The 27,801-nt window shown below is 42.4% G+C and overlaps 1 protein-coding gene across 2 annotated transcripts; it reads left to right on the top strand.

Moving 5' to 3' along the window:
- The first annotated feature begins 806 nt into the window (after positions 1 to 806).
- On the top strand, positions 807 to 21,626 carry MGARP (mitochondria localized glutamic acid rich protein). Of its 2 annotated transcripts, XM_064150013.1 has the most exons (7): positions 808 to 1,028; positions 2,721 to 2,824; positions 3,837 to 3,939; positions 8,757 to 8,990; positions 18,002 to 18,145; positions 19,037 to 19,085; positions 21,189 to 21,626. In XM_064150013.1, exons 1-6 carry the CDS (start codon positions 944 to 946, stop codon positions 19,081 to 19,083), a joined length of 717 nt encoding a protein of 238 aa, XP_064006083.1. In that variant the 5' UTR covers positions 808 to 943; the 3' UTR covers positions 19,084 to 19,085; positions 21,189 to 21,626. The 2 variants fall into 2 exon arrangements, with proteins under 2 accessions (XP_064006082.1, XP_064006083.1); XM_064150012.1 differs by lacking the exons at positions 19,037 to 19,085; positions 21,189 to 21,626 and having other exon boundaries at positions 807 to 1,028; positions 18,002 to 18,646.
- The last annotated feature ends 6,175 nt before the right edge of the window (positions 21,627 to 27,801 follow it).

Raw genomic sequence — 27,801 nt, 5'->3', positions numbered from 1 at the left:
TCTGGGTCCTTCAATTTGAGAAACATGTTGTACTGGAACATGTCCAGAGGGCACTGAGCCTGGTGAAGGGGCTGGAGTGCAACCCTGTGAAAAGAGGCTGAGAGAGCTGGGGGTGTTCAGCCTGGAGAAGAGAAGGCTCAGGGCAGTCCTCATTGCTGTCTGCAGCTACCTGAAGGGAGGTCGTGGCCAGGTGGCGTTGGTCTTTTCTCCCAGGCATCCAGGGACAGAACAAGAGGACACAGCCTTAAGCTGTGCCAGGGCAGGTTCAGGCTGGACGTTAAGAAGTTCTTCACAGCAAGAGTGATTGGCATTGGAATAGGCTGCCTGGGGAAGTGGAGTCCCCATCCATGGAGGTGTTTAAGAGAAGGCTGGATGAGGCACTTAGTTAAGTTTAGTTAATTAGAAGGGTTATGTGATAGGTTGGACTCAATGATCTCGAAGGGCTTTTCCAACCTGGTTAATTCCTCCTGATCTTTTTCCAGGAACTATGTTGGTGAAGGAACATTGCTTTACTAAGAAAAAGTAGGTTTCCCGCACTTACCCTTGATGAATGCAGTCCCCGGTGTCTTTCATCCTGTTCTGGGGCTGTGGAGTTTCCAGTAATTCGCATTACACGGGTCTCAACAGCGACCGCCGATGGCTCCATTTCTCTGGCTCACGTTTAAGTAGCGGTACCCGGTATGATCCCTGCATTACGGGAGGTTCTCTCTTTCACCGCATCAGAGCCTCCGCTCCCCGACAAGGCCGCCGCAGCGCCGGGTCATCCTCATCTCTGCCGGCAGCGTGCCCAGGTGCGCGGGCACAGGTCCGGGGGCGGGGCTACGCCGGTCCCGCCCCTCAAGAAAGAGGGGTGGAGGATCGGTGTCTTCTGCCTCCGCCGCGTTTCGCGCTGTCAGGCAGTCCGGCGTGCCCGCTCTGCTATCCAGCCATCGCTGTCGCCGCCATGTACCTCTGCAGGGCCACCTCGCAGGCACTGGCCTCCCGCCTAAGCAGGGCTCCCCCTGCTGCCAGCCGCCTCAAGCAGCGTGGTACGCGGAGACCGTCTCGGATCTCGACCGAGGGCCGAGTAGAGGTCAACGGGACAGTGCGAGGCGGGGAGGGGGACGCGCGGGGCGGGATGGGACGGGACAGGGAGGGTGACGGTGACGCGCCGCCGCGTCTCACTGCAGAGGCAGGAGGACGCGCGAAGGTCGCGGGTCGGATGCTGCATGCTATGGCTGGTGACGGGGCTCGGCTGCGGCTCCCGCCGTGTGCGGGGCAGGAGGATCCGGACGGGTGCTTGGTCAGCCCTGCTGGGAACGGGCTGCCTTCAAACCGCTGCCGAGTTCCGCCGAGGAGCCCCAGCCCGAGCCAGGCGGGATCGCGCTCCGCGAGGCGGCTCGTCCTTGGGAGTAGCGGCTGCCAGTGGGGCCGTGCTCCGCCATCTCTCCCCATTTCTTCCGTGGAAGCGGCTCGGTGGCGGGCAGGTGTGACCGCGCTCCTGGAGCGAGGGGACCGCCCTCGTCTTCACTGCCACCCCGGAAAAAAAAAAAAAAAAAAAAAAAATCGTAGAGAGGGGAAAGCGGGCGGCCAAAGCAGCGCCTTCCTCAGCTCTGGGGACAGCGTGAATCAGCCCGGTGTGTGCGGCCATGGCTTTTGGCGCATCAGGAATTGTGTAACCAGTAGCAAAAAAAAAAAAAAATTCCTGAGGCCGTGCTGAATGAATGCAGGCTCTATGAGCACCCTTCGACTGTAATGTGCAGCCTTTGCGAAGGCGGCCTTAATGCCAAAGTACTGCGGAATGCAGATGCAAATATCAGAAGATCTATTAGGATGCTCGGCTATTGGAGAGGGATCGGAGAAGTGTGTCATGAGACAGATAATACTGAACATAATCCAGCACCCGATGGCAACGTTTTGAGATTGAGACTATTTTTGCAGCTGCCGATTGAAATGCTCTGAGGTGTTTTAATGTTTAGCAAACACCCTTTCATTGAGGCACTTCTCATTTGGGATGAAGCCGCCAAATTCAGCTGAAAGCTTTGCTGCTGAACAGAATGATGGTCGTGGGTCTTATTGTGGATCTTTTTGAGATGTACTGAAGAATCCATGCTCTATAACAAGCACCAAAGCTACAGAAATAGTGAACAAAAATAACCCTCCTGATCTAGTGAATATGTACTTGATCAGGGTTAAAATAATGTAATCCTGCCTGCCCTGCCAATCAATACCTGAGTTATGGATGGGTATCTAAATAGCAATCCATTTAAGAAGGGGGAAATGTGAATTCAAAGTAAAAGAGTTTTCCTTAAAAGTACTTAATTATTAAACTGAAGGTTTGTTATATCTGCTAATTATGACTGCAGCAAGGTTGAGTAAGGACAGATTAATTCCTTTGTATACCTCGGGCAGGAACTTTTTTACAGTCCTTTTTTGTTTGTTTGTTTTGTTCCTTAGGTAGTTCCTTATTCAGTATAGGCTGCATCCAGTATTTGGGTGTTGTTAGGCAGAGATCACAGTTCCCAGAAAATCTTACACTCTTATGGAGACCTCAGCCATGTACCTCCTTCAGTTAAGCACCACACTCTGTGTTGTTCAGTTGTCTAAACATCACTAAGATGTACCTCTCTGTTACATCTGTTTAAGTAATCCTTTCCCATACAAAGATCAGGTTCTTTCATTCTGTTTTGTGCTGGTGTTTTAGCAGCACTTTACATCAATTTCAAAAATTATTTTTGTAGCACCTCCTCGCCAGATGTCATCTGGGAGTGTTCCTGGCTCTTCTGGAGAGAACATGATTTACTACCTCCTTGCTGGTGTTGCTGCTTTTGGTGGTTTATTTTATGTAAGTGTTTGGGAATGGAGTTGTTTGTGCTTTCTGAGTTGGCATGGTATAAGGTGTGTGCTGGATTAAAGACAGTCAATAGAATGTGGTTGTCATAGTATATAAATACAGTCTAACTGAAAAATCAGTTCAAGAGAGCTAAAGAAACTGAATGCCTAGTGCTTGCCTGTTGTACTGTTAACCCAGTATCTGGTGCTGTTGTTATTCTTAGTGGAAAACATACCTAAGACTATGCAAAATTAATGCATCCAAAGATAGAGTAAGGCACCTGCTGCCTCCAACCCCTTACCTCTTCTTGTCAACCACAAACATTAAGAGTATCTCAAAGTGGGCAAGACCGATATGAAGTAAGCTGTCTGAAGCTTCAGGGGGAAGATTATGAACCTCATTCATGATAAGAATATTACTTTAAAAAAACATGTTAAAGTTTTGTAAACATCTGTTTTTGTCAACCTTTTTGGTGATCATTCTCTTCCCTGCATCTGAATATATCAGACTGTGCTTCACATACCCAAAGCCTCCATTTCATAGCTTCCTTCTACTCCACCAGTGGAGGAGATTTGTGATAATGACAAGAAACAGGACAGTGACTAGCACACCCCAGAGATGTATGTGTTTCCCTCTCCCACAGATTAATCACTTGAATGGTAAGTAGCTGCTGCTTGTTCATAGCATCAAACTTCTGTGACTGCAGCTCTGGAGGAGTAACAGAATCTCTGGCTGTCTTTTTATCGTTGTTTTGTTGTTGTTTTTAAATATTTAGCTCAAAACACTGTTTGATTCAAACAGCACTTTGAAAGCTGCATGGTATTATATTTGTTAACAGTGGAGAAATAAGAAGTAAGTATGTTAGTAGAGCAAAATAGATTTTTTTTTTCGTAACCTTGCTTAACATACTTTGATAAGCCTTTAAGATGAGATGTAGCACTTGCTGAAGAACCACTTTCTTCCCTCTTTCTGTCTGGAACTTTGCAAGAATGTAGCAGTAAATTTAGGTGTAATTACCTTGCAGGCCTACAGAGTAGTCAGCTCGTCCCGCAGCAACTACATTGAACATATGAATATTCTTCATGAGAGGGCTGAGGGGCGGAAAACCAAACCTTGGTCGAGCAGGGGTGAGTTGAGCTCTTCTCTCTTGTTCTCTTGGTACGCAAGGATCTAGAACAGATTTCTGGATTGTCTAATCAGGCCTTAACTTTGGCCAAGTCCTTGTCTGAGCTCTGTTAGTGGGAGTAAAGACAAACACATTTGTACAGGGTTCTGTTACAGAGCTACTTCTGCACAACTCATGGGAATGGGCTTAATGTTTAGGCAGTGAATCTGGCCTGTGATCAACCTGCGGGATGGAAGGAGTTGATGTGTGAACCATTAATTGTGTGTTGAGTGTTTGCATTTAATTTACTGGAAGCTTAATGAAATTTGACTAAATGCATCCTGCTGTCAAAATAATTTTTATTTTTCTGCTTGTCGGGGGGAAGGAGGTAGTACCTTTCTCTTGGTCAACAGCTTGGCTGCAGGCCATGTGCCAGGAGGGAGCACAGTTCAATAGGGAAAAAAAAACTACTTTGGAAAAAAAAAAAAAAGTAAATGGGACCCATTTCCTGTCACATAACTTTGATTTGATTTGATTTTTTTTTAAATCTTGGGATTAAATGAAAAGCAGACACCACCTAAATGTATGGCAGATCTTCACTTAGCTATTCGTGCTTAAATAATTAGACTACATTAGTTCAAATACTTGTAATGGAATGTTGTCTCTGTCTGCATCAATTAGTGTTTTGATAGCATTAACATCAAAGACAAAACTTTGGCAAGCATGGCCTTGCTAGGAACAGCAATAAAAAACGTATAGAGGATTTTTATGTTTTTATTTATGTCATAAATAAATACATTTAAAGCACTTGATGCTGTTCCTTATTTTTTCTCATGCTGGCATCTGGAGAATTGATTTAATTTATTCTTTGAGGGAAAATATATTTGAATAAAGTGTCCTCAGTTAGGTTGGGTTTTTTTTCTGTTACAATGGAAGAACATGCTTTGAATAATTCAAATCATGTAATTTGAAGCTGTTTGTCTTGAAGTTCCACAATATGGCCTCTAGTTTTAGAACTTTAAAAGTTCTAAATCTTAAATTTTAAGATATAGAATGGCAAAAAAACTTCAGTTTCCTTTCTTTTAAGCAGTTAGAAGCAATATGTTTTTTAAACTTAATGTTTTAAAATGCTGAGAATCTTGCCACAAATTCAATGCAATCTTGTGTTGTCCTTAAAGTAAAAAAAAAAAAATCTAACTAGGACCAAAGCAGACCTTTGGTGTTCATGGTGTTCAGGAAAGAAATGAGGGCTACATTAGTGACATTCTGACTGATAGGATCCGAAGAACGTGGTAGATGTGAATTAATTAAGCAGAACTTCCAGGGCACTCCAAATGACATCTGTTATATTCCCAGTTTTCTCTTAAGGTTCACCTCTGCAAGGTCCTGAGTTTTATCCCTAAGGCTACCGAAACGTTTGAGTGGGATGCTCACAGTCACTGGTGCTGTTGACTAACGAAGGCCACACCTCTGTTACCTGAGACTGGAGTGAGAGTACTTAGTGCTCTGTAACTTCATTCTGACTCTGAGTGCTCTCCAGACATCCTGTAATCTTGTGCTGCTTAGTAACTTAGATGAATGCCCCAGCCAATATTGGATGATTGCTGCCGCCCTTATTTGTGGAAGAATTTCTCGCCAGTCGAGGACATAAAGTCATAAACATGGGTAACTGGCGCTGAGAACGTCCTTGGTTCCCAGCGAGGCTAGGAAATCGAGATGTAAACAACTGAGCACCCCACACACAGCTGCAGTGGGCAGAGACTAGATAACCAAGGGGGCTGGAGTGGGTGGTCTGGAGGGTTGACCCTTGGAATGTTGTGATAAGTTAACCTATGTGCACATTACATGTAACCTTTCAATTATCACCTGTAACCAATCTTAAGCTGAGCACGCCTCTTGTTAGAATGCATATAAGTCACTGTATCACGGAAATAAAGTGGATTTGACCATCTAACCATATTGGTGAATAAAGAGTCATCTTCCCATAGCGCTCCACCGAACGTGATTCCCAACACTTATTATTGATAGTAAGAAGTCCAGAACGTTTCTAAGGCTATCCAGGGAGCACAATTGAAACTTGTTTCCTGTATGATCTTCAGTATTGGATTTCTGAATAAATGCTTAACCAGGAGCTTTTAACTGGACTTCTGAGTGGCCAATTCCAGCTCAGAATACAAAACTACTGTTGAATCAGCTTCTTCGCTCCCAGTTGTATCCTCTCAAAAGAGGTTTCTGTTTTTACTTTTCCTATAGAACCCTCTGTGTGCTTGCTCAAAAGAATCGATGTCTCTCTCCTCTTTTTTCCTGCTCCCTGCGTAGTTTTATTTTTGTGTCTATCTTGTCAGAGTGTTCCTATAGTGCTGCTTTTCCCAGAGGTGCCTCTGCAAGCTTCTTTCCCCACTCATTCTGTAGGTACAGGTAGTCTGTAACACTTTGTCACAGTGAGCGCTGCTGATAAGAGTGATTACAAATTCTACTCTCAAAGCGATCTGATATATTTTTTAGGGTCACATAAAATCAGGCTTAAGATAAGCTGTGTAACAGTGCTGGTAACAGCAACATGCCAAACAGTCACGGCATAGCATCTCTATGTCCTGTGGTAAGAGGACTTTATAGCTTGGAGAACTTAATACTAGGGAGCAGCTAATCAGAGAATGAGTCTCCTGATATATATAATTTCCAGAGTTTCTCATCCTGAGAGAAATTCTCCCCTTTTGCCCAAATCTCAAATATCTATTACAAAGAATTGCATGTAGCAAACAAGGTTGTCAAAGCAAGAGAAACAATTAAATGGCTTCTTTGTTTATTGGCGAGCTGGAATGATACTTAATGGTATCTTAATGAAATTATATAAGACATGGCAAAGTTTTCTGTAGCTCTTCTTAACTGAAAGCTGCTTGCAAATTTTGAGTGGGGTTTTAATAAGCCCCTGTCAGAAGACTGACTTGAAGGAGCAGTAGAAAGTCTGGGACATCATTTGGACTGTAAAATGATGTTTGCCTTGCAGAACTTTCTACTTGCTTATGTAGCAAAACGTGAGTTTTGTCTTCTGTTTCATGCACCTCTTTTAAACTTCAGTTCCTTCTTTATTAGTAGTGACTTTTCTTTTTGACTTGATGCAAGCTGATTCAATCTTTCTAATCTCTGCTTTGCTTTTACACTTTCCAGACTAAAATACAAGGGAAATCTCTTTCCAAACCCGAGGAAGTTAAATACAAAGGACAGTCGTTCACCATTGCGTACCTTGCAGCCTACTTTGGGATGACTTTATGCCTTCTATTGTAAAACTCCTTCCTTGTGAGACTTTAAAAGAGCTACCTGTGTTTGCAAGGCCAAACCATATTGAGCTTACTACTGAATCTGCTTTGTAGAAGGTAGTTCTGAAATTGAGAAGCTGGATGTTCTGAATTAATACACTCTGTGTTTGACTGTCCAATAAAGTGTTCTGAATGCTGAGCTTGGCTGTTCTTTGTGTGATCAATTTAGTGGTTTTGACATGCAGCATCCTCTTAAAGGGACATGATCAGGTTGCACAATACAAATCTTGTTTTCTTCCTGAGCTGTGAAGAGATTTGTGTTTAAACCTGGACACAAAATGATAGTCTTGAACTAGCACAAGAAAATCCAGAGTGAAAATTCATCTGTTTAGCTTTTAAACAGATAAAAAAAAGGAATAAAATAAATTCTGACCATGTTCCTTTAAGCTGTTTCTGTTCTCGCTTAGTTGACATGGTATCACAAATGTCATTCTCAGTTGTGTTTTGTTACATGGTGAGCTGGTTCTAGAGGTAAACCTGCAATGAACAGGTAGAACAAAACTTTCTTTTGTTATGATTGTGCATCGACCTTGCTTTGTGCTGTTAGTGTTTAAGACTTGTCTCAACTGAGTTTGAAGTAGTGTATGGTTGGAAAGCACTGGGGTTTTCAGATTCTAAAGAGACCAGTCCACGGCAGCCTAAAGAAGACTTTAAAAGACAGCTGGGTCCTGTAAAAAAAAAGCACGTCATTGTATCTCCAGTGAAGTGAATGCTAACCACGTAAAATTAGCAAGGTATTTCTTATATAAATCTAGTTTCACTGAGAATGTCCTGTTTAATTCTCCCTCACAGACCTTGCCCTTCTTCCCTGAAGGCTCTTGCAGGGGTCACAGTCATTCAGTACAGCAGAGGAATAGGGAGGGCAGAGCACCTGGTGCAACACAGGGCTAGATGGCACAAAACCCATCTGAAAACTAATCACCACTAGGCTTGGCACCTCTGTAGCTAGTGGCAGCCAAGTTAGCCATCTTTAAAGTAGCCCTGCACAAACTGAAGGTACATCTTGGCTTGCAGTGCTTCTAAGCCGTGAGTCTGGTGGCTAATCAACTCTTTTAAGTATGTTAGCAAATGTCTTATTCCCAGTGTGGTACTTCCATTGCTGGGTGCAGACAGGGCAAGAATCCTGCTCCCTTTGGCATTCATGGCTGCTTTATCATCGGCGCTTTCAGCAGAGTGGGTTTGGAACAACACTTTGAGTCTTTTTTTTTTTTCCCTCCTTCCCTGCAGTCCCACTTCTTGCAGTCTCTTGCTTTAACACAGTTTATTTTCTCACCATGCTGAAGCAATCCTGAAACTTGGTAATTAAGAATATGGTTTCCTCATCTTGTAAACATCTGTTATGGTGCCACATTAGACAGTATATGGGGATTAAGTACTGGTTTCTTAATTTTGTAAACTCTGATCCCAAGTCTTGGTTTCCCATTTCAAATGTAGGTGAGGATGATGGTAAAGAGTAGTTAGTGAATTTGTGTTGCATGCATGCACATTACTCTCTTTATTGTATTAAATGAATCCTTACAAGGTGACAAAGAAGAGACAAGTGGAGTCACTGAAGGAGAGACAGCCATGGAAGAGGCTGCTGCAGTAGCTGCTGCTGGACCTGCAGTACAGGATGAAAGTTCTGGGGTACTCTCAGAAACTGGAGAGGAGAAGGATTTGCTGGCTCCCGAGGCACCCCCTGCTGTGGAGGAAGCACAGCAGGAAGCTGCTGCTAATTTGGAAGTCGTCGCTAATTCAGAAGCTGCTGCAGTGCAAGGTTAACACAGTGTCAGTTTTTTGTGTGTGTGTTGTGGGTTCTATAAATTTTGCCTCCTACTACAGAACATTAAGAACAAATGTCAGGGTTCCTAACAGAGTTTGTCTTGCAGTGAAAACTATTTCAGGTGCTCCCTTGACATGTCTTGAGCAGAAGGTAATTCAGTTTATTAAATTAGTGTCTCCATAAGCATGTTGCCTGTGGCACCACAGTTACTCTCTGTGGAATGAAAAATGTATTTCACCACCCCATTCTAGGTCTTTTCTTTAAGATCTTCTATTAAGGTGACCATGTCATATGATGGGTTAAACAGTTGTTTCAGTGGCCTGGTTCTTCAGGGACTGTTAAGGAATAATCTCAAATGCTGTATTTCACTGGCCATTCCTAAACCAGACTAAATAGTCACAGCTCTTCTGTCAGTGTAACCAAGTCTTGCATAGCAGCCAAAATGTTGTGATCTTGGTCACTAGGACTAAAAATGTCATAATTCAGTAAAACATCAGGTTGGTTTTGACACCTGCTCTAGATGACCCTGCTCTAGCAGGTGGTTGGACTCGATCTTTGGAAGTCCCTTCCAACCCCCCCTCTCCACACTGGAGAGCAGTTCTGTGGTGCACTGATCCCCAGTGAAGGCTGTTGTAAACGACTGTTGCCAACAGGTATGCCAAAGCCAAAGGTGAAGCCTGTGGCTCTCATAAGCAGTTCACATGAGGTTCCCCATGGGACTAAGCCACTGTGATTGCTGTGCAACCAGAGTCCTGCCCTAGGAGGCTGCAGAGACTCCTGCCACTGGGTCATCTGAGCCTCCCTTTAGGGACTGCTCTCCTGTAGGCTCCATCTGCAGGAGAGCAGCATTACCCTTGAAGTTGTTCCTTGGGTCTGAGGAATCAATGTCAGCCTCTGGCTCTTGGCTGCACGAAGGGTTTCACAAGCAGTAGGTGTATGTTTACACACAGGCTGAGACCAACATCCTTTCCCTGAAGCTACCTAACAGATAGTTCCCACTGGCACAATGCTTAGAGTAGAGAAGATGGGATTTTGATTCAAAAGTTCTCTGTTCCTTAGGTACCACTTGGTTCAGTGCTTACCTGCACTCAACAACTGGTGATGATTGTGTTTGTTTTTAAAGTGAGAATTAAAATCTTTCTGGAACTGCTTCTCAGTTCTGTTTTTAGCCATCTGTGTCATGTTTTCTCTCCATTTAGAGGGAAAAAAGTATCTACATTTTTACACAGCTAGGGAAGGCTTTTTCTCTCAGAACTTTGAAAAAGAATTACCTGGTTCAATAACTTTCACTGGATTTGTTGATAGCTTGATGTTACCTCTGCAAATGAAGGTGCAAGTGTTGTTATTGCTAGCAATGAACCTCTGCTGTTCCAAATGCAGTTATTTCTTTTATTCTTTCTGCAGTGTTTGGAAGTGCAAGGTGCCAGTGGACGTTTTGTCTCCAGCTCCTGTGTACATACACATCACAGAGTCATTGTGTTAGAAGGGGCCTTAAAGATAATCTAGTTCCAAGTTTTTAGCTTCCTCTAAATTTTATTTTTCTGTACCTTTTGCTTGTTTGAGCTATTGCAGTGTCACTCTTGGTTACTGCCTAATGCAGATACATTTCCTGCTGCTCTCCTAAGTGTACTCTCTGTGGGGACCATAGATTAAGATCAATTTTTCTTCAGGTAGAACAAATGCTGTAAAACACAGACTGGCAAGCTGCTGTTTGTGTTAGGCAGTGTGGGTGCATCTGTGACTTTAACTGTGGCTATAAACTTTTCTCCAGCTCTGGTATTGAGGCTTGAGGTTATGGTATTCTCAGATAGACTTGCAAGAGCAATTAGCTTCAAACTTTGATTTTTTGGAGCATAAGTGCCTTCTTAATTCTGTAAATCCTGAAGGACATGGTCTCTTCACTGCTATTCCAAATGCTGTTTGGATGAGTAACTGGGTTTGGGGAGGATTAGTGGGTGAATGTGCCACTGCTTTCCATGGTAAGCCTCGCCAGAAAACTTATTCACAGGTTCAAAAACGCACAGTTTGGAAATTTATACATACAAGGAACAGGCAAAACTAGAACATTTATTTCTTAAAGTGGCAAGCGCAAATATACTGGAAGAGGCTTTTAAGTATTTACTCACAAAGTATAAATCAGACAGTACCCAAAGCACGTGGAACTCTGTCTTGTTGGCCCCTGAGATTTGATTCTTCCCAGATTTCTGGGGAAAGGAGACATACAATCTCTGACCTTGTCTTCTGGCTCCTCTGGATGATCTGTGTATCTCCAGGACTTCTAGTCTTAGCAGGAGACTTTCAGGTGCAGGCAGGATGTCTTGTGATGTGCAGTCTCAGCATGATGTCACTCTGGCTAGGCAGGCCGATTGCGTGCAGGCATTTAGAGCCTGTTCCTGGTAAGTTCTCTAGGCAAATTCAGGATGCATAATGAGGCAGCAGCAGTCCCGTGCTACCTGCTTATTCCTTTTGTCAATATCCAGCCCGACACTAATGGGCATTGGACATAGATTAGCCAATCAGAGTGGCACTTTGCCAAGCTTCACCATATTAGGCAAAGCAGGGCTTTTGCCCTCCCCTCCCACGGTTGCTTCCCCGAGCACAGAAGGTGGTGGAGGGTGGCAGGGGAACACGTCTGGGTATGGATAAGCCCGTGTTTGCCCCATCAAGCTTACCACCACAGACTGACTGTTCTCTGGGCAGGACTTTGCTGACCCGCTGGCACAGCTGTGCCAAGCAGAGAGTCACCCAATGTGATCAGTGTGCATGGGTTTGGCTTGATAAGTTACCAAACTAATCTGTCTTCACAGGTTGCTGAAAATTCCTCATTTTCTTATTTGCCATTTCTGTTAACTTCAGCCACTTTTCTTCACAACACATTCCAATCAGTGGCTTGAGGTTTCAACGATCCAACCACAATGTGAATTGCTCCTCATTGCTACAAATCCTTACTACAGAATATAAAACTATATATTTGGAATCACATGAGGTGCATAAACCCATTCTGGATTAATGTGGTTTGCACTGCAATGCTTCTAGTCTGACCATTGCAAGTATCTGAATCTTTTTTTACTCATCCTTTGCAGAGTCAGCTCTCTTGAAGTGAGTCCTCTGGTCATTAGTATAAACTAATGAGGCTTTTCTTAGGAACTAGTGACCTACATTATGCACAATCAACCTGCAAAAAGTGTTTGACTGAATTAGTGTGCTTCTTCTCTTCCTTTATTGAGTGAAGAAAAATATTTTTTAACAAAATGTCCTTCATACCGCCATGGTTTATGCTCTCAGCTGGCCTTAAGGGATTTTTATCTAGATTAGACAAGTAGTAGATAGTAGATGAGGTGACATATTTCTGGGGTAGCAAGATTATTAGAAATCCCATCCTGCCTTTGTTAATCATTTTTTCCAAGACCTTGAATTCTCAGCCTGAACCAAATCCAGATCCTGAACCTGAACCAGAGTTCAGGTTTCATTTACAAAACAGCTGAAATGCCAGTGGGAGGCAACTCCCACTGCTCACTGCCCATGGGATCTTGCGAGGCATTGTGAGTTAGGGAAGGCTGAAGCTGCATTTGTGCCACATCCAAGCAATGCAGTGGTCAGGCCAGGGCAGTTCCACAAGCAATGGCTTCAGAGCTTCCAGCCACTAGTTTCTGTCCCTTGCATTCAAGGAACTGATCAGAGTGAAAAATAATCAGTGCTGTTCTAAGTAGTTGTTAGTTCCCTAATTCATTTTAGCATATAGAGTTTGTGTCTGAATCTCAAGCACTGAATTCAGTGTGAGAGAGAGGCATTGGTCTGTGTTTAACCACTCAGGAGTTTTTTCTTCCTCAAGTCCGGTGTTTAGTGTATTTTCTTTCCAAAGAGATGGATAACTTACTCCAGCTGGTTATGGTCCTAAATGGTCACTGAATAAAATGCCAGTGATCAGAGAGTGCATTTCAGGTAGTTCTGAGTGACATTCCTAAGTGCTTGGGATATTCCCAATGGATATTTGCAAGCCCTGAGTGCTGAGCTCCCTGTATCTTTCTGGTCAATGAAACCTGAAGCATTTGCTCCCTTTACAGGGATATATGAAGTGTTTTGCCTGTTTTGTCCCAAACTGCCTTGGTGATTATTTTCTTCTCTTTCTGCTGCTGGTGTGGCTGCTGGTGCTTTGAGCCCATGTAAGCTAAAGAAGGAGATGCTGAACCCGGGGCAATTACCTGGGGTAGCAAATGGCTTCTAGTGAGAGGAAGGAAGGAAAAGGACCTTAGCTGTCACTACCAGCTCAGCATTTAGAACAGGAGACACTGCTGAACACATTTCTTTTCCATCTTCCTTAAAGCTGATGGTGGAATCAAAGTGTGTTAAGTTTGTCTTAAAGGGAATTGCAGTCTCCTGCTGCTATTGCTGTGTCTTCCCTGCGTTAGATCTGAGGGAGTGTGCTGGGTTAGGAACTTCCCCCCCTACTATTCAAATGAATTTCAGGCACTGGAATGAGCTGCCCAGGAAGGTGGTGGAGTCACCGACCCTGGATGTGTTTAAGGGTTGTTTGGGTGTGGTGCTTATGGATATGGTTTAAGGTGAATCTTGTTGAGTAGGGTTATAAGTTAGACTTGGTGATCCTGAGGGGCTTTTCCAGCCTGGATGTTTCTGTGATTCTGTGTGAAATTTACCAGACCAGCTCAGATGGCTTGGAAGTAAGATGAAGCTCTATTCACAGCACAGAAAAAGTTACAAGGAGATATACATAACATAGATACAAGTATTTACAATTATAGATGAAGTAGAAATAATATAGAAATACAAACTCCCTCCTGGACAAAGGAAACTGCCCGTAAGGGGCTGAGAGCTACCTTCTGTTTTCCCAGACAGGCAAACAAAACAACCAGCAACACTTAAGTTGTTTTCTGTTAGCCAAGGTTAGTGGAGAGACATTAGAGCAGAAGGAGGAAGCAACTAATAGATTCAGCATCCCAGACCAGAGTGGGACAAATTGTTTACTTTATGGCTTTTCATCCCTCTCAGCAAAACCAATGAATGCTATAGACTTAATCATTATTTTCTTTTCACAACCAGTGATCTAATTTCTCTCATTAAAATACTCCAATTAGCCTCAAACCAGCACAGGGAGCTGGGTACTTCCACCTCTTGTGCTCCATTTTGCAGTCTAAAACATTCTTGAATCACTTTTCAGATGTGGCAGAATTTGATTTTTTAGAAGTGAGTTTTACTCTCCTGACAGTTTTCCATTAGCAGGTCTTTAAATGATGAAAATGCATGGGAAATTATTTTGCTCTGCCTGTTCAATTGTTTTGGGGGACATGCTGAGACCTTCAGTGGACCTTATGGAGAAGAAGCTTTACACAAAAGCCTCACATTCTAGTATGAGTGGTTCTCTGAACCCACCAAAATGAAATACTATTTCTGTTTCCATAATTAAATTTGACTATTTTTTTTCCTTTTGGAATTAGCATCTGACATTGGTCATGTTATAGGCAGCTCAAAGTACCAAAGCTTTGGTTTGTGCTCCAGCTGTGGCTCCTGCATTCCAGGCAGATTCCATTTGTGTTATGCTGGGTAACTTGTATTATTTTATCTTTATAAAGCCAAATTCTTCTGCTTTTTTTTTTTTAATTTGTTTTTTAAAGTAATTGAACCTGGTGTTCTGCATTGCAGATCCCAGTCCCATCTTGACTGCTCCAAACAAATAATTGGTGATATGAAGGATACTGCTTCAAGCTAACTGCTTCACTCAAAAAAGAGTATTTTTAAGTAACTTGGAAAACTGCAGGAAACTACTGCCTGTGCAGGTTTGGTTGTTGTTGTCATGTCCGGGCTGATTCCACATAAAAACCCCTTTAGGAAAGTTGGAAAGCTTAAATCTTTGAAAGCTTTGGGAGAAGAAGCTATACAAGCAGGAGCATCTTCAGAAAGTCAATCCATGTGCATGGAGCTTTGTGTTGTGGTTTGTTTACTATTACTGGGAGCAAATCTGTTGGAGGGAAGGATATTATTATTAATGGAAGAGATCCTAAGTCAGTCACAGAGGGCGTGCAAGCCCCTGCCTGTCACACTGCTTTGTTCCGCAGGGGAATGCTGAGCTTACTGATGTTCAGACAATTCAAATGCCCATCACCAGGATGCTGAAGCTCCCTGGATTTGGAATGTTTTTTGTCCTACTGTGAAAGCCTAGAAACACAGAATCCTGTGCTCTCAGTGCAGCTGCAGCAGAATGAAAACTGTGTCTGTAAAGATGGCACAAAATCTTTTGTACAGAATGCAGCAAGTTCTGCTTTTTTCATTGTTTTTTTTCTCTTTCCTTTTTTTCTCTTTCTTTTCTCTTTTCTCTCCTCTCTTCTTTCTTCCTCCCCCCTCTTCCTTCCCCCGTCGCCCCTCCCCCCCCCCCCCCCCTTTTTTTTAAATTGAAATGATAGGGATAGCTCCCTAAAAATTGGTATTATACTGATAAATTGCTGTAGCTTCCTAATGCTCCTGCCTATAGTTAAAGGGTAAATCCCTCATGTTTACAAATGAAAATTCAATTTCCTTTTCTGTATTTACTCAATTCAAAACAGATGTGTTTTCATAACACAACTGGTTTGCTGTTGTGCTTGCTGCATATGTAATGTGCTACTGGTGTTTGCCTAGTCATGCTCTGGTGCTGTGTGTGCACTTTGGCAAGATAATGTTTCTTCTCAACACTGTTATCTTGTGATTGTCTCATAAAGCAGAGGAGCAAAACACCACTCAAGAGTGCCTGTAGCTGTCATGGGCAGCAGCAGGGGATATTTTTGTTAGGGTTCAGTATTACCTGTAAGCAATGAATAGTCCAAAGAGGTTGTGCACTCATGGTTGCATAGTGGAAATATGTCAGGGTGTCTGAGAGGCCTGAGGACATTTGTCCTTAGAGTCCTGGGTATGTTAAAATTCCTTTCAGAGCAGCTGGTGGTGCCAAGCCTAACATTAGTAACAGTGAGTAGTTTGATACTGAGCTGCTGCAGGCTGCCATGCCTGCTGCTGATGGGAGGCAGCGTAGTCAGACCACCAGTGCTGTCAGCTTTCTCTTCCTGTACAGAGCGCTTCAGCTGTGGCACCAGAGAGGTGGCTCCTACCATCTCCAGCTTGGTGTGCCCAAGGAAGGGATGTGAAAGCCATTTCAAATTTTAAGCAGTAAAGATCTCAAGGAGATCTTTCTGCTTATGTCAGAAGGCAATGGGAGAATAACAAAGAGGCTTCTAAGTATTTACTCATAAAATTATTACCTGACTCGTGGGGGCTAGCCACAGACCCAGACAGTGCCCATACTCTTTCAGGGAACTCTGTCTTGTTGGCTGCTGAGACTTTATTCTTCTCAGGCTTCTGGGGAAAGGAGGCAGACAATCTCTGACCTTGTCTCCTGACTCCTCTGGACGATCTGTGCATCTCCAGGACTTCTGGTCTTAGCAGGAGACTTTCAGGTGCAGGCAGGATTTCTTGTGATGTACAGTGTGGTGGTTTGGGTGTACCCTGCCCCCCCACACATTAGGAGTACCCCACTAGACTCAGCCGGGCTCTGGGAATATAAATGAAGCTATTTATTTACAGCTAGCACAATATACAAGCAGCTATTTACAATATCTACAGAAATATACAAAAATATACAAGGTAAAAGTAATACAGAAACACAACTCCCCTCCCAGAAACCTGAGTCCCCAGGAGGGGCTCTCAACCACCCCTGCACCTTCCCCCTGCCCCTCTCAACCTTACCCCTGTCCTAAGGAAGAACAGAGGTTCAGCCAAGAGGTTAAGAAGCAAAGTTAGTGGAAAGTGAGGTTAGGGAGCTGCAGCTCAGCCCGAAGCCAGAAGCAGAGTGAAGGCAAAATGGCGAGAGTGTTATCTAGTGTTTACTTTCTTCTTGTTCAGCAAGACTCTGAGGGAAGCAGACATCACCATTGTTTTCCTTTCACAGCCTATAATCTACTTTTTCTCACCAAAACATTCTAGCTAGCTTCAAACTAGCACATATAGTCTCAGCATGATGTCAGGCTGGCCATGCAGGCTGGTTGCATGGAGACACTTAGAGCCTGTTCTTGGTACACTTGGGTTTCCAGGCAAACAATAAGGCAGTAAGCAATGGCAGCAGGCAACAGCAGGCATGAATAGCATGGCAGAGCACGTTGTTTACCTGCATATCTCTTTTCATCAATGTGAGCCGAGATTAATTGCTCTTTGGACACAGAATAGCCAATCAGAATGGCAGTTAGCCAAACCTTACCATATTAGGTAAAACCATAGACTTGCTTTATCCAAATTTGGGAAAAGCACAGGCCTTGCACAAGGCAGGCACAAGCTAAGCGTGTGTACCTTGTTTACCACAGGATGAAGACAAGTCTGGGCAGGCCAGAGTCCTTAGACTTAGTGGCTCCAGGTTCTTCTGTCTTCTTTTCTTGTGGTTGATTCTCTCATGGAGCAGAAAAACATGCCTGGGCAAGCCAGTATATGTATTAAGCCTATTTTGGGCCTATCAGCCATACTATGGCACTGGCTCACTGGCAGGCATGCTACACTGGAATCTCAGCCTCAACCTTCAGCCTTCAGGATATTTCTACCTTTAAATTAGCTGATATCTTCGCAAGGTTATGGGGAGTGTCTGTGTGATGTCCTAGTCTGTGCTGATCAGACTAAAATTATTTCCATGGAAACTTCATCACTAGTATCTTACACATCACTGATAGTTTGACAACAGTCAGGCAATAAAATCAAGGTATCTGCAAGAGATGTTGGAGAATTCTTTTTATCTAAAAATGTGAAAATAGTTCATGGTTATAATTTTCTGCCCCAGAGTGAGACTTTCCCTGCAGTTCCACTTGCAAACTTGTATTTGCATGATAAAAATCAATCATGTAATAGCTCCTGCTGCCCTCAGTCATTTAAGATATGTGTGTTAGGTGGGGCCTTCACATTTTGTCAGCCTGGGCTGCTTGCCCTCCTTCATGCTGCTGAATGGAAAGACTAGACAATTCTCTCTCTAATTTGATTCATAGAAACTGTGGCTGAAGTCTTGGATGTTGCAGCTTCTTCTGCTCATGAGGAAAACTTAGACAAGGAAAGAGCAGCTATCAAGATTTCTGACACATCCTCAAGGAACAAGGAGGTCGATGCTGAGGAGTTGAGGCAGGCTTCAGAAGGTGCAAGAGTGCAGCTGGGTCTGGGATGCTTTGTCTCTGGAAAGCACTGATGGCTGCTTGCACTGAACTAGCTGCAAGAACAGGCAGGACTCAAGGGATGCAGTGTGGCTGCTAGCAATAACTCTGCTTGGCACCTGAGCAGGAAATGACAAACTGAAATTCTGTGCCATGAAGTGGGAAGAAGTCTTGCTAAGCTGGATGCTGGGAGTGTGTTTTTCTCTAGCTCTGCTACATGGCTAAATGTAAAGTTCATTAAAAACAATGCATTCTCCTTTGTGCTGCGTGAGATGCAACACACTCTTCTTTTTTGTTGTTGTTTTTTTCTTTTAATATCTGAATTAATTTGAAAGATTTTCTTAAATTGCATTGCTGTAAGGAAAAATATAGAGCATGTGATATTTATAAGCCTCACAGTGTTTCCCTGCAGCTACAAATTGTCTTTTATTGCTGTTGAGGTTGAACAATATAAATGAATGCAAAGAAAAATGTGTCTTAAAATCATCACTGAGGAGATTTTCAAAGGAGTTTGGCCTCTAAACTCTTCTCCAATTAGAATTCAAAAGCTAAGTTAAAATGTCTGTACCTAATATGACTTTGTAAACTGTGTCACTTGGACCTTTGGATCTGGAACAGAATGCCTAGGGATGAGGCTCCACCTCTGGAGACATTCAAGATCAGATACAATGTGGCCCTGGGCAGCCTAATCTAGTTGGAGGTGTCCCTGATGCGTGCAGAGGGGTTAGGCAAGGTGACTTTTGAGGGTCCCTTCCAGCCCAGTGCAAGCTGTGAATCTTTGGATCCTCCAGAACAAAGGGAACAACTTATTTGACTATTTATCACTGAGTAAGCTGTATCGAATGTTTCTAAGTGGTGTTTTGTCTCCATTTTCAGTTTCTGTGGAGGACAAGACACCCAATGAAGTTGCTAAGGAAGCCTAAAGGTACACAATACAATTGCGGCCTGTGGTTTCCCACTCCTCACCTCCCTTATTGAGTCAGTGACAGCTGTAGGATATGGTGGGTCTGCACGTGCACTCTGGTGGAGAACATTCATTTCTGCTCCAAACAAGTACACTGCAAAGAACTTAACCAAAATAATTTTTAGGGTTTGGGAACCATTGCTGGCATCTTTTAGAGAACGGGGAGCAAAATTCTCTGTATCAGTTCTCATGCTGGGTATTTATTTATAGTTTTATCTTACTCCCGTGTGAACTGGATAAAGACCCAAGAGTTGTGGGGTTTGGAAGTTGGTTTAAATTATATAGATCCTAAACTTGTGGATTATTGCCCCATCCAAGTGAACTCTCCTCTTGTTACACTTGGTGTAAAGATAGTGGAACCTTCTAGGCTGTTTAGTTTGTGCTAATGAAAACTATTGAACATAACAGTCTTACTATTCTGGTATTATCTTGCTCAGTTGGCTTAATTGCCTTAAAGAATAAAATACTTTGTCTACAACATTCTTACTATTTTGCTATTCCCTGTGGCTTCTTGATCCAAAATGGACTGTAAGATGGTTATAGAAACCTGAGAGAATTGAAGGCTTGGCTGAAATATGAACAGGAATTTTGGTAGAAAATATATTAACTAGAAGAGAAACAAATGAAAATTGAGCAAACAAATCTCCCAGGTCAGGAGTTCATAATTTGTTTATGTTGCTAATTCTTAGAGCACCATTGCAAGGGGTGCTCTAAGAAGGAAACAGCAAAGAGAGTTACTTTCCACTGTAGCATCATAATTTATGTTCTAAATACCTTTAGATAACCTGATCGTTGTCTTGTTAGTCCTTGGTGTGTTTGCTACTTCCCTCACTCCCTGCACTATAAAGAACGCTTCTGATCATTTGGGGATGAAAGATAAATATTGTTCTTAAACCACATGGTCTTATTTCCATTTAGTTTTAGCATTCAAAGCTAAGGAGTAATAAATAAATAAAGCAAAGCCACAGTTATAAAGTCATTAACAAATGTTAGTGTGACATATGTTCCTTTGCTAGGATTTCTTCTCCTAGTGAAAGAGAACAGATGTTTCATGAACATAGGAGAGATGTGCAGGGATGTCACAAGAGTGCGCTTTCAGCTTAAACTGCTTGGGCTCTTTTGGGGAAGAAAAAACAACAAAACCAAATCAATCAGACAAAACAACCACAAACAAACAAACAACACCCCTCCCCTCACAAAAAAAAAAAAGGATATTGCATCATAAGTTTACAAAAAGTGTGTCTTACTACATTCTGATTCAATCAAATTGGGGAAAAAACAAACCACTGAATGTTTATGATTGTATTTTACCACTTAGTGCTGGGAGATTACTGCTGGATTGATAATCAGGCTGAATGTTTTTCCAATTTACAAGTCAGGAGCCACAGTTAGGAAAGAATTATTTTTTTTAAAAAAGTATTTTTATTGTAAACACTTGAGGGTACAGAACTTAACTTTGAATTTGCATAAAAGCAAATAATATTCTGGGGGCAATTCATAGGAAAAATAATATTGATATGAGAATCAAATTACTAATTTGGTTCACTTTAAAACACCCCACTCAGTGAAGGGATTGAAGTAGTAATAACATATTAAACGCTTAGAAGAAGCCTCAGATTGATGCCCAGAGCACACCTGAGCAGGAACATGCAATTGTTCATGTTTCCTTCCAGAGTACAGCACTTGTGCTGTGTATGGCTTCTGGCCCCAAATTCACATGACTATGAAGTTAATTACATCAGTAATATCAGCAAACACAATTAGTTTACCTCATTTTTAATGTTAAGCAAGTAACTGTTTGTAGAAGTAAGACTTAGTGGAATGTGTTCAGCACGCAGGGGGAATTCATTTATACTTGAGCGAGTTGTCACCAGCCATCAGATCAGTGTGATCTACGCAGCAGCAGTACTTATGTGCTGCAATTCTCTTAGCTGATAACCTGCACTTAAATGTACAGCATGCTTGGAATGTTCGCAAAGAGAAAGACCTGATGAGTCAAGCCTGTGGCTAAACACCATTTATTGCTGTTTGCTCTAACTCAGATTCTTTTTTTCTTTTTCCTAGTAAGCAGTGCTGAAGCCTTTGAGAAGTTCAGTTGAAATATTTGTGGCAATGAACCAGCTGATTCCTGTATGAAACCTCATACTCTTCCCTGGAGATGTCAAGGAAATTGTGCAGTCTGTCATACCACACACTTCTCATTAGGACCAGTATTCAGTACTGCAGCAGACGACCTAACATGATTTGAGGTGGTTAGAGAGATGATTTTGTGATTAACATCTGTACTTTAGAAAGTAGCATCCAGTAGTAGCTGTCAGAGCACCTCCCAGCATGTAATAAATAATCCCTGCTAAGGGAAGCAGTAGAATTAACTGAAACTCCACCTAGATCTTCATTGTGTTATGTACATTGATTTACTTCTGATCCAAACTGTGGTGCATAGTTATACCATTGTGACATTGCATGCTAAACTGCAACTAAAAGATTTAAAATAAGTTAAAATCTTATATTAATTACCTGTTAGTATTTTTAAATGGGACTGTAGGGAACACAGCAGCTCTGTTTGCTGCCAAGTTTGGATTTGCCACTATAAGTACAGGACATTTGGCTGTACAAGATCTACCTTTCTCCTCGCATTTGGATGTACAAGATCTACTTTTCCCCTTGCATAAACATTTTAGATGCTGCCCTTCCTTGCACACTAATTTTTAAGGCTCCTGCTTTGAGAACAAAACCTGTTTGGAAGTAGCAGCAATAAGTACTTTGTAGGATGAAAATCACCAGCTGAAGTTACCACCGTTGATCAAAGTGGTGGCTCCCACCTCAGGGGTGCTGTGCCCCATTCCTACCAAACCTTATGCAGCCCATTGTAGTCAGTCTGTGTTGCTCTTAGCAGTGGCATGCAGTGGTGGTGGCACAACATGGAGGTTTGAGAGAACACACCTGCACAAATCATGAACAATTCATGCTCTGGTAAAGTTCTCGGCGCACTTGCAAGTGGCCAGCAAAATCTTGATGGAAGGCTATGCCACATGTGTTCACAGGAACAAGGATTCTTATGGACTAACAAAGAACAGAACAGCTAAATAATCTTGTCCTTTTAATATGGCCTATTGCCCTTGTACCTGCTTATTCCTGAACTGGGAAAGACTGGAATAATGCAGAAGCCACACCAGGCTCCTGGGCTTGAAGAAGCCATACCACAGCTTTCTGCATAAACGATAAAGCCACTGTGACAAAACCCTATTTTTGTAGACAAAGCTACTGGAATAAAAGTCTTAGACTGCTATTTTGCCAGATGAGAGTCTGTCTTCATGTATCTGGTAGATGAAACACCCTGTGATGGATGCATGCTCTGGAATGTTCCATTTCCTCATTTGCTCTAGTTGCCAGTGATAGAAGCTGTGTCTGGTCTCTGCAGTGGGCAGCAGGGTTTCTGAAATGGTTTGCTTTGCTGAATGTCCCTTTATCCCTGGAACTGTTCTGAGACATGGCAAAACAAACTAGCCCTTCAGAACAGATGCCCGAAGAAATGAGTACAACTCAGGGTGTGCTTTCCAAAGCTTTTCATCCTTCCAGTTTCAGTAACTGCCACACCATCAGGATAATTGGTACACGCTTCCCGGCAGAGACCCTCTGGATTGATTATTTTAATTAAAGAGAAAAAAATTGCTACTGAAAGCCAAAGGAGCTAAAGATATATTACAAACTCTATCTGCAATGCCATGTAGCAGAGTGTGGTCTGCTTCAGCACTTGATTATCCTAGATTAACAGAAGAGAGATGATGCAGTTTGCAGAGGGCTGCTCTTCAAAATTAATAGCTAACAACTGCATTTTGAGTGCCTTGCTGTTTATCAGAAATAGTTTATTTTGCAGGTTTTGGTGATCCCTGGCCATTAGTGATCACTCATGCTAGCATGGAGGCCAATTACATCACAGGTGAATGTTTTTGTGTGTATTCTTTGAGTATTTTTCACCTTCAGAACAGTGCATTTTTTCAGTTGCTACACAAAGGCAGTGTTGAACCATAAAAAAAGGTGAAAAGGGTCATTAAGGAGAACAAGAGCATAGCAGAGTACAAGACTGATGGAGATGAGGTTTGCTCCTTGCAAGACATTTGGAAACTTGGAGTAAAACTTGAGATTCCTGAATGTGTCCAAGCAGCAAATTGCTCCTTTGCAGTCAGTATGTATCTGTGAAACTTGCTGGCAAAGCATTTCATCTCTCTGCAGCCCTGCTCCTACTGCAGTACAACAGACTGTTGCTGCTAGCAGGAGTTCACTTGGCAGAAGTGCAGGAACCAGGTGAAGTCCATCTGATAGCTTCATTTTTATTTTTTGCCTGTGTTGATGTCACTATAGAATTTAAATTTTATTTTCATTTGCTTCTTAAAAGCTTGAGACTACTACCTAACAAGATCCTTCCAAATGCAAATTTGTACCCAAAATTGGAAAATCTAAGAATGAGATATTTTAACCAAGCTTTCTTGTGCCTGTACAGCAAGCTTTGATGCAGTAACATCTTTTTTTTTTTTTTTTTTTTTTTTTTCTGGAAGATCAGCCCACGAAACACCAGAGAACCCAAACCAAGTCAAGAAGTGAGGCTGTGTTTTTCCCCCATTTGCTTGTTTCACTTCTCTACTCTCCCTCATAGATTTTGAGCCACCTAGCCAACCTCTGTTTTACCAGGAAGGACACTAAGCTCCTGCCAACTGAGTGATAAGTGAAAAGATCAGGAGTTTCTTCTGCTGCTTGTCATTTAATGAGCAGCAGCACACATACGATGCAGCTGAGTACCATTTAGGGGGCCATAATTTGCTACTGCAGGGACTGTTTCCTGTAAGTGGTTAGAGGGTTGAAGACTGAGCTGGCAGCACTGCAGGAGGAAGGCTCAGAGAGCATAGGCATGTATGGGGTGAGAGCAGCTGTGTAGGGACAGAGGGCATTCTGTGTGACAGGACAGAGGGCCAGTGTCACTTGGTCTGCTGGCCATGGATTAGCTCATTTCCACAGCCTACTGTCCCTGCTGCCACTTTGGAAGAAGTTTTCCTTGGTTGTAAATTTTGGTTTTGCCCTGCTCACCTACTGCACAAGATGGAAGGTATGCTGGACGATGGAAGTAAAGTCCGTCCCAGAGTGACACATGTTCAGCATGATGGGAACTTGCATTCTGGTCTTTACCTCTTTGTCTGGGATGCTGCAGGACCTGTTGCTTCCTCCAACTTTGTTGAGATGGGAAGAATGGCTAAAGCTGGAGATTTCTGTGCTGAAGCTATCCCTTATGCTTTCTTCAACCATAAGTAATTAAGCAAGTTACTGAAATGGCATGATCTGGTTAGCTGTTTAGTTCTCTGCTAATGCTCTTCACTTCCTTCTGATATTTTAGCAAGCTCTGGTGATGGCTTTGGCAAGCTCTGAGAGCTGTGAGTGATTTTCTACAGCTCTTGTATAACAAACAAATTACAAGCTTCCAAGGAATAGGAGACACTTCCTCATGTGGTCTGTTAATTATTTCCATCAGCTTTACGTGCAGATTATTGCCTCTTACTGACCTAAAAATCTTCCTTGTATAGTGATAGATGGTCTTCCTTATTTTAAACCTTTATGACTTAATGATGCATCAAAAGATCTGCGTGAGCTCTCCTGGTGCTCTGGGAATAGTGTTACACATTGCTATAAGGTCTGTGCTTCATCTCAGGAAGTTTGGCTGCCTGTACCTTGTCTTCTCAGTTCAGCTGTGACTGCAGTATGCAAAACAATTAAATTAAAAGAGAAAATATCGAGAATAAATGGAAGATGAGAGACAGTAATATGCACCAAGATCACATTTCCTCTTTCTCTGTAATGAAATTAAATTACTGAGGTCTGAGGAGATTCACTGATCACCTTCCCATAATCTGATTGATTCCCCCCCCACACACACTTTTTTTCTTTTTTAATAAAGCTGTTTTCTTTCTCGCTAGTTACTGGGAAATGTTATCATCCAGTGAGGGCTAACTGAGACTAATTAGCCACCAGGCAGCATTCACTCACATAAGCAAGCAGAAGGGGGCAGTAAATAAAAACCAGTACGACTGCTAAAACCTAGAGCAGAGAAAGAATCCCCATTCCCAAAACCTGGAGCTGAATAATACATTAAGAAATTAATAATGTATGCCTTTTAAAAAATTCTACTGGATAAAATTGGCCTCTCTCATTTTTTGCCTTTTTTTTTTTTTCTTGTAAGTTTAATTGTGGTTTGGAGAAAATCTAAATCATATAGATTCTACTATTGTACTAAGTGACTCATTTCCAATGCAGAGGGTTTGGTGCCAAGGCTGTTATAAGGTGCGAAGAGCCAAACCTGGAGCAACCACTCAAGGCTTGACAGTTCTTGCCAATGGACACACAATGAGGCTGAGTGTGAGTGTCTTTGTGGCAATTCAAATGATTAATGCCATTCTATAAAATCAAAAGTAGTCAAGTCTTGTCCCTTTTCACTTAGTACAAATACCAGCAGCAGAAGGAGGCTACACAACGTATTCAGCCCCAATTATAAAGAAAGAGATAAGGACTTTGAAGTGTCTGAAGTTGTTACTTTATATGAAAACACTTAATGGTCTGAGCTCTCTCTACTACCCCTTTGCTTCTCAATTCTGAGAAATCCTTGCTCTGGTAATACCATGCAAAGGCAAATGCTCAGATGTCCCCATATGAAAAGTAGTTCTCAGTGTGGAAATACTTTTCTGTGAGTGAAATTTCTTTTGAATTTTTTCTTTAAAATGAAGCAGTTGAAAACAAACAAATCTCTGTAAGAAAACTTCTCACAAAACATCAGCACAGTTTCCCAAGGATTTTCCTGTGTTACAAGGGTCCCTTGTGAGCATTCTGCTTTCTGCTGCATCTGAACTAAAAATCAATATGCCATGCATGTCCCATGGTTATGGGGGTTTTTTTGAGTGAAAATGTGGTTAAAGTCCTCTTTCACACTTATTCTAACTTAGATTCTTTCTAAATTACTTCAGCTGCTGTATTTTAAAATATAGGTATCAGGCAGAAGCAGACTGTCACAGGCTCTTTCTTTATATCCATGCAATTTCTTCGTTAAAAGCAACACAAATTGATTCAAGGGCAGAACCCTGCCCCTTACAGGCTGATTTGAGCATTCCATTGCTCCTCTGCTCTAATCGCATCACTCCCGCGGAATTAGTGGTGTTAGAAGCCCTCCGATGTTGGTTGAGATCAAAAATTCCTCCTGCTAGCTTACTTCAAAAGCAGAGCAGCACCATAGCTCGAAGGGAGGGAGAGGTTGTGCTTGGGTGTTGGTTTGAGGTTTTGTTTTATTTTCTTTCTTCTAACTTGTGTGCCAGTAATGGGAAATTATAAAGGAGAGAAAATGAATTCGTGAAATACTAGGATTAGACATACAAATTAAAGGACTTTACTGTTAAATATAAGCTGCTTTAGTAGCCCACAACATGAATCAAAGGGTAGATTAGAAGTGTAATTTGGAGTTAAACTGACACTAGCCATGTGTCTTCTCTGTATCTGGGGGCAACAGCAATGGAATAGTCTTCTCAGAGAGGTTGTGGGGACTCCTTCTATGAAGACTTTCAAGGCCTGTCTGGATGTGTTCCTCTGTGGTCTGTGTTAGACAGGATTGTCCTGCTCTGGCAGGGGGGTTGGACTTGATCTCCTTGGGTCCCTTCCAACCCTTAACACCCTGTGATCCTGTGAACAAGTCTGAAACTTTGTCTTAAAGCTGTCAGATCCAGAGTTCTTCACAGATGGAATCTTTATTTATTTGCTCTTTGTCCTTAGCAATAGAAGTATGTGAATCAGCAGATCTACAGACCTCAAAACAAGTCCCACACCCCTGCAAAAATGACTCCAAAAGCTGGTGAGCCATGTTGGTTCATGCCAAGTTAACTGGATCCTCAGGCTGGGGTGAGGAAGGCATATTCCCTTCTGTCCTGCAGGCTGTGGGTATGTGCTGGATGCACTTGTAAAGTGTGAGCACAAATTTGCTTTCCAGGATGGACTTTCTAGGGATCAATTCTAGGATGGAAAATGCTTTTAATGTGTATCCCACAGATTCCCATAGCTACACAGCAAGCTCTACTGACCTGCTTGTTTCATTTGTGGTCTATGTAGAAGTTTCCTTGTTGCCTTTATCTCTAATCCCAGCTGTTTCCTTTGTGGTCTAAGTGATCTCTTTGCCCCACCAGGCCTTCTTCATATCTTCTACTCCCACAGTGCCACCAGTTTTCCACCACATCTCCATATAGCTCAAATACTTTTTCCCCTGCTAAAAGAGAAGACAAATTCGCTAAGAAATAACATAACTGTAACTGGTACACAGCTACCAATATGTCACCTGGCTGCTGTGGGTCAGCACAAAACCCAGCTGCTTTCAGTTGAGGATATATTGGTCTTGTCTGCTTCCACACTTGTACTCTTGAAACTTCTAATAACTGATCTTTGAGAGCTTTGCCTTCTTATGAATTTGAGCTGAAATTAGCAATTAAAGTTAAAGGGAAAGGAATGGCAGAGAGACATGGACATAGTAATATCCAACGGCTCAAAAAAAGATCATTTCCGCAGGCTAACTCAGTTTAATTTGGTGATGTTGGACCACTTCACAGGTTTTCTAGGACTTTGTAAGAACAGTATGGACGCTATTAAAAGTTCATGAGAA

This window comes from Pogoniulus pusillus, chromosome 10, assembly GCF_015220805.1.
Source record: "Pogoniulus pusillus isolate bPogPus1 chromosome 10, bPogPus1.pri, whole genome shotgun sequence".
Lineage (NCBI taxonomy): Eukaryota > Metazoa > Chordata > Aves > Piciformes > Lybiidae > Pogoniulus > Pogoniulus pusillus.
The sequence above is the reverse complement of the archived record's forward strand: the minus strand, read 5'-3'. Positions and strand labels throughout refer to the sequence as shown.

What these genes read in the sequence shown, in the direction of transcription:
- MGARP (XM_064150012.1), top strand. Translation starts at nt 944, where the DNA reads ATGTACCTCTGCAGGGCCACCTCGCAGGCACTGGCCTCCCGCCTAAGC. An exon ending in CAGCCGCCTCAAGCAGCGTG is followed by an intron (nt 1,029 to 2,720) that starts GTACGCGGAGAC and finishes TTATTTTTGTAG; the next exon opens with CACCTCCTCGCCAGATGTCA. An exon ending in CAAACCTTGGTCGAGCAGGG is followed by an intron (nt 3,940 to 8,756) that starts GTGAGTTGAGCT and finishes AATCCTTACAAG; the next exon opens with GTGACAAAGAAGAGACAAGT.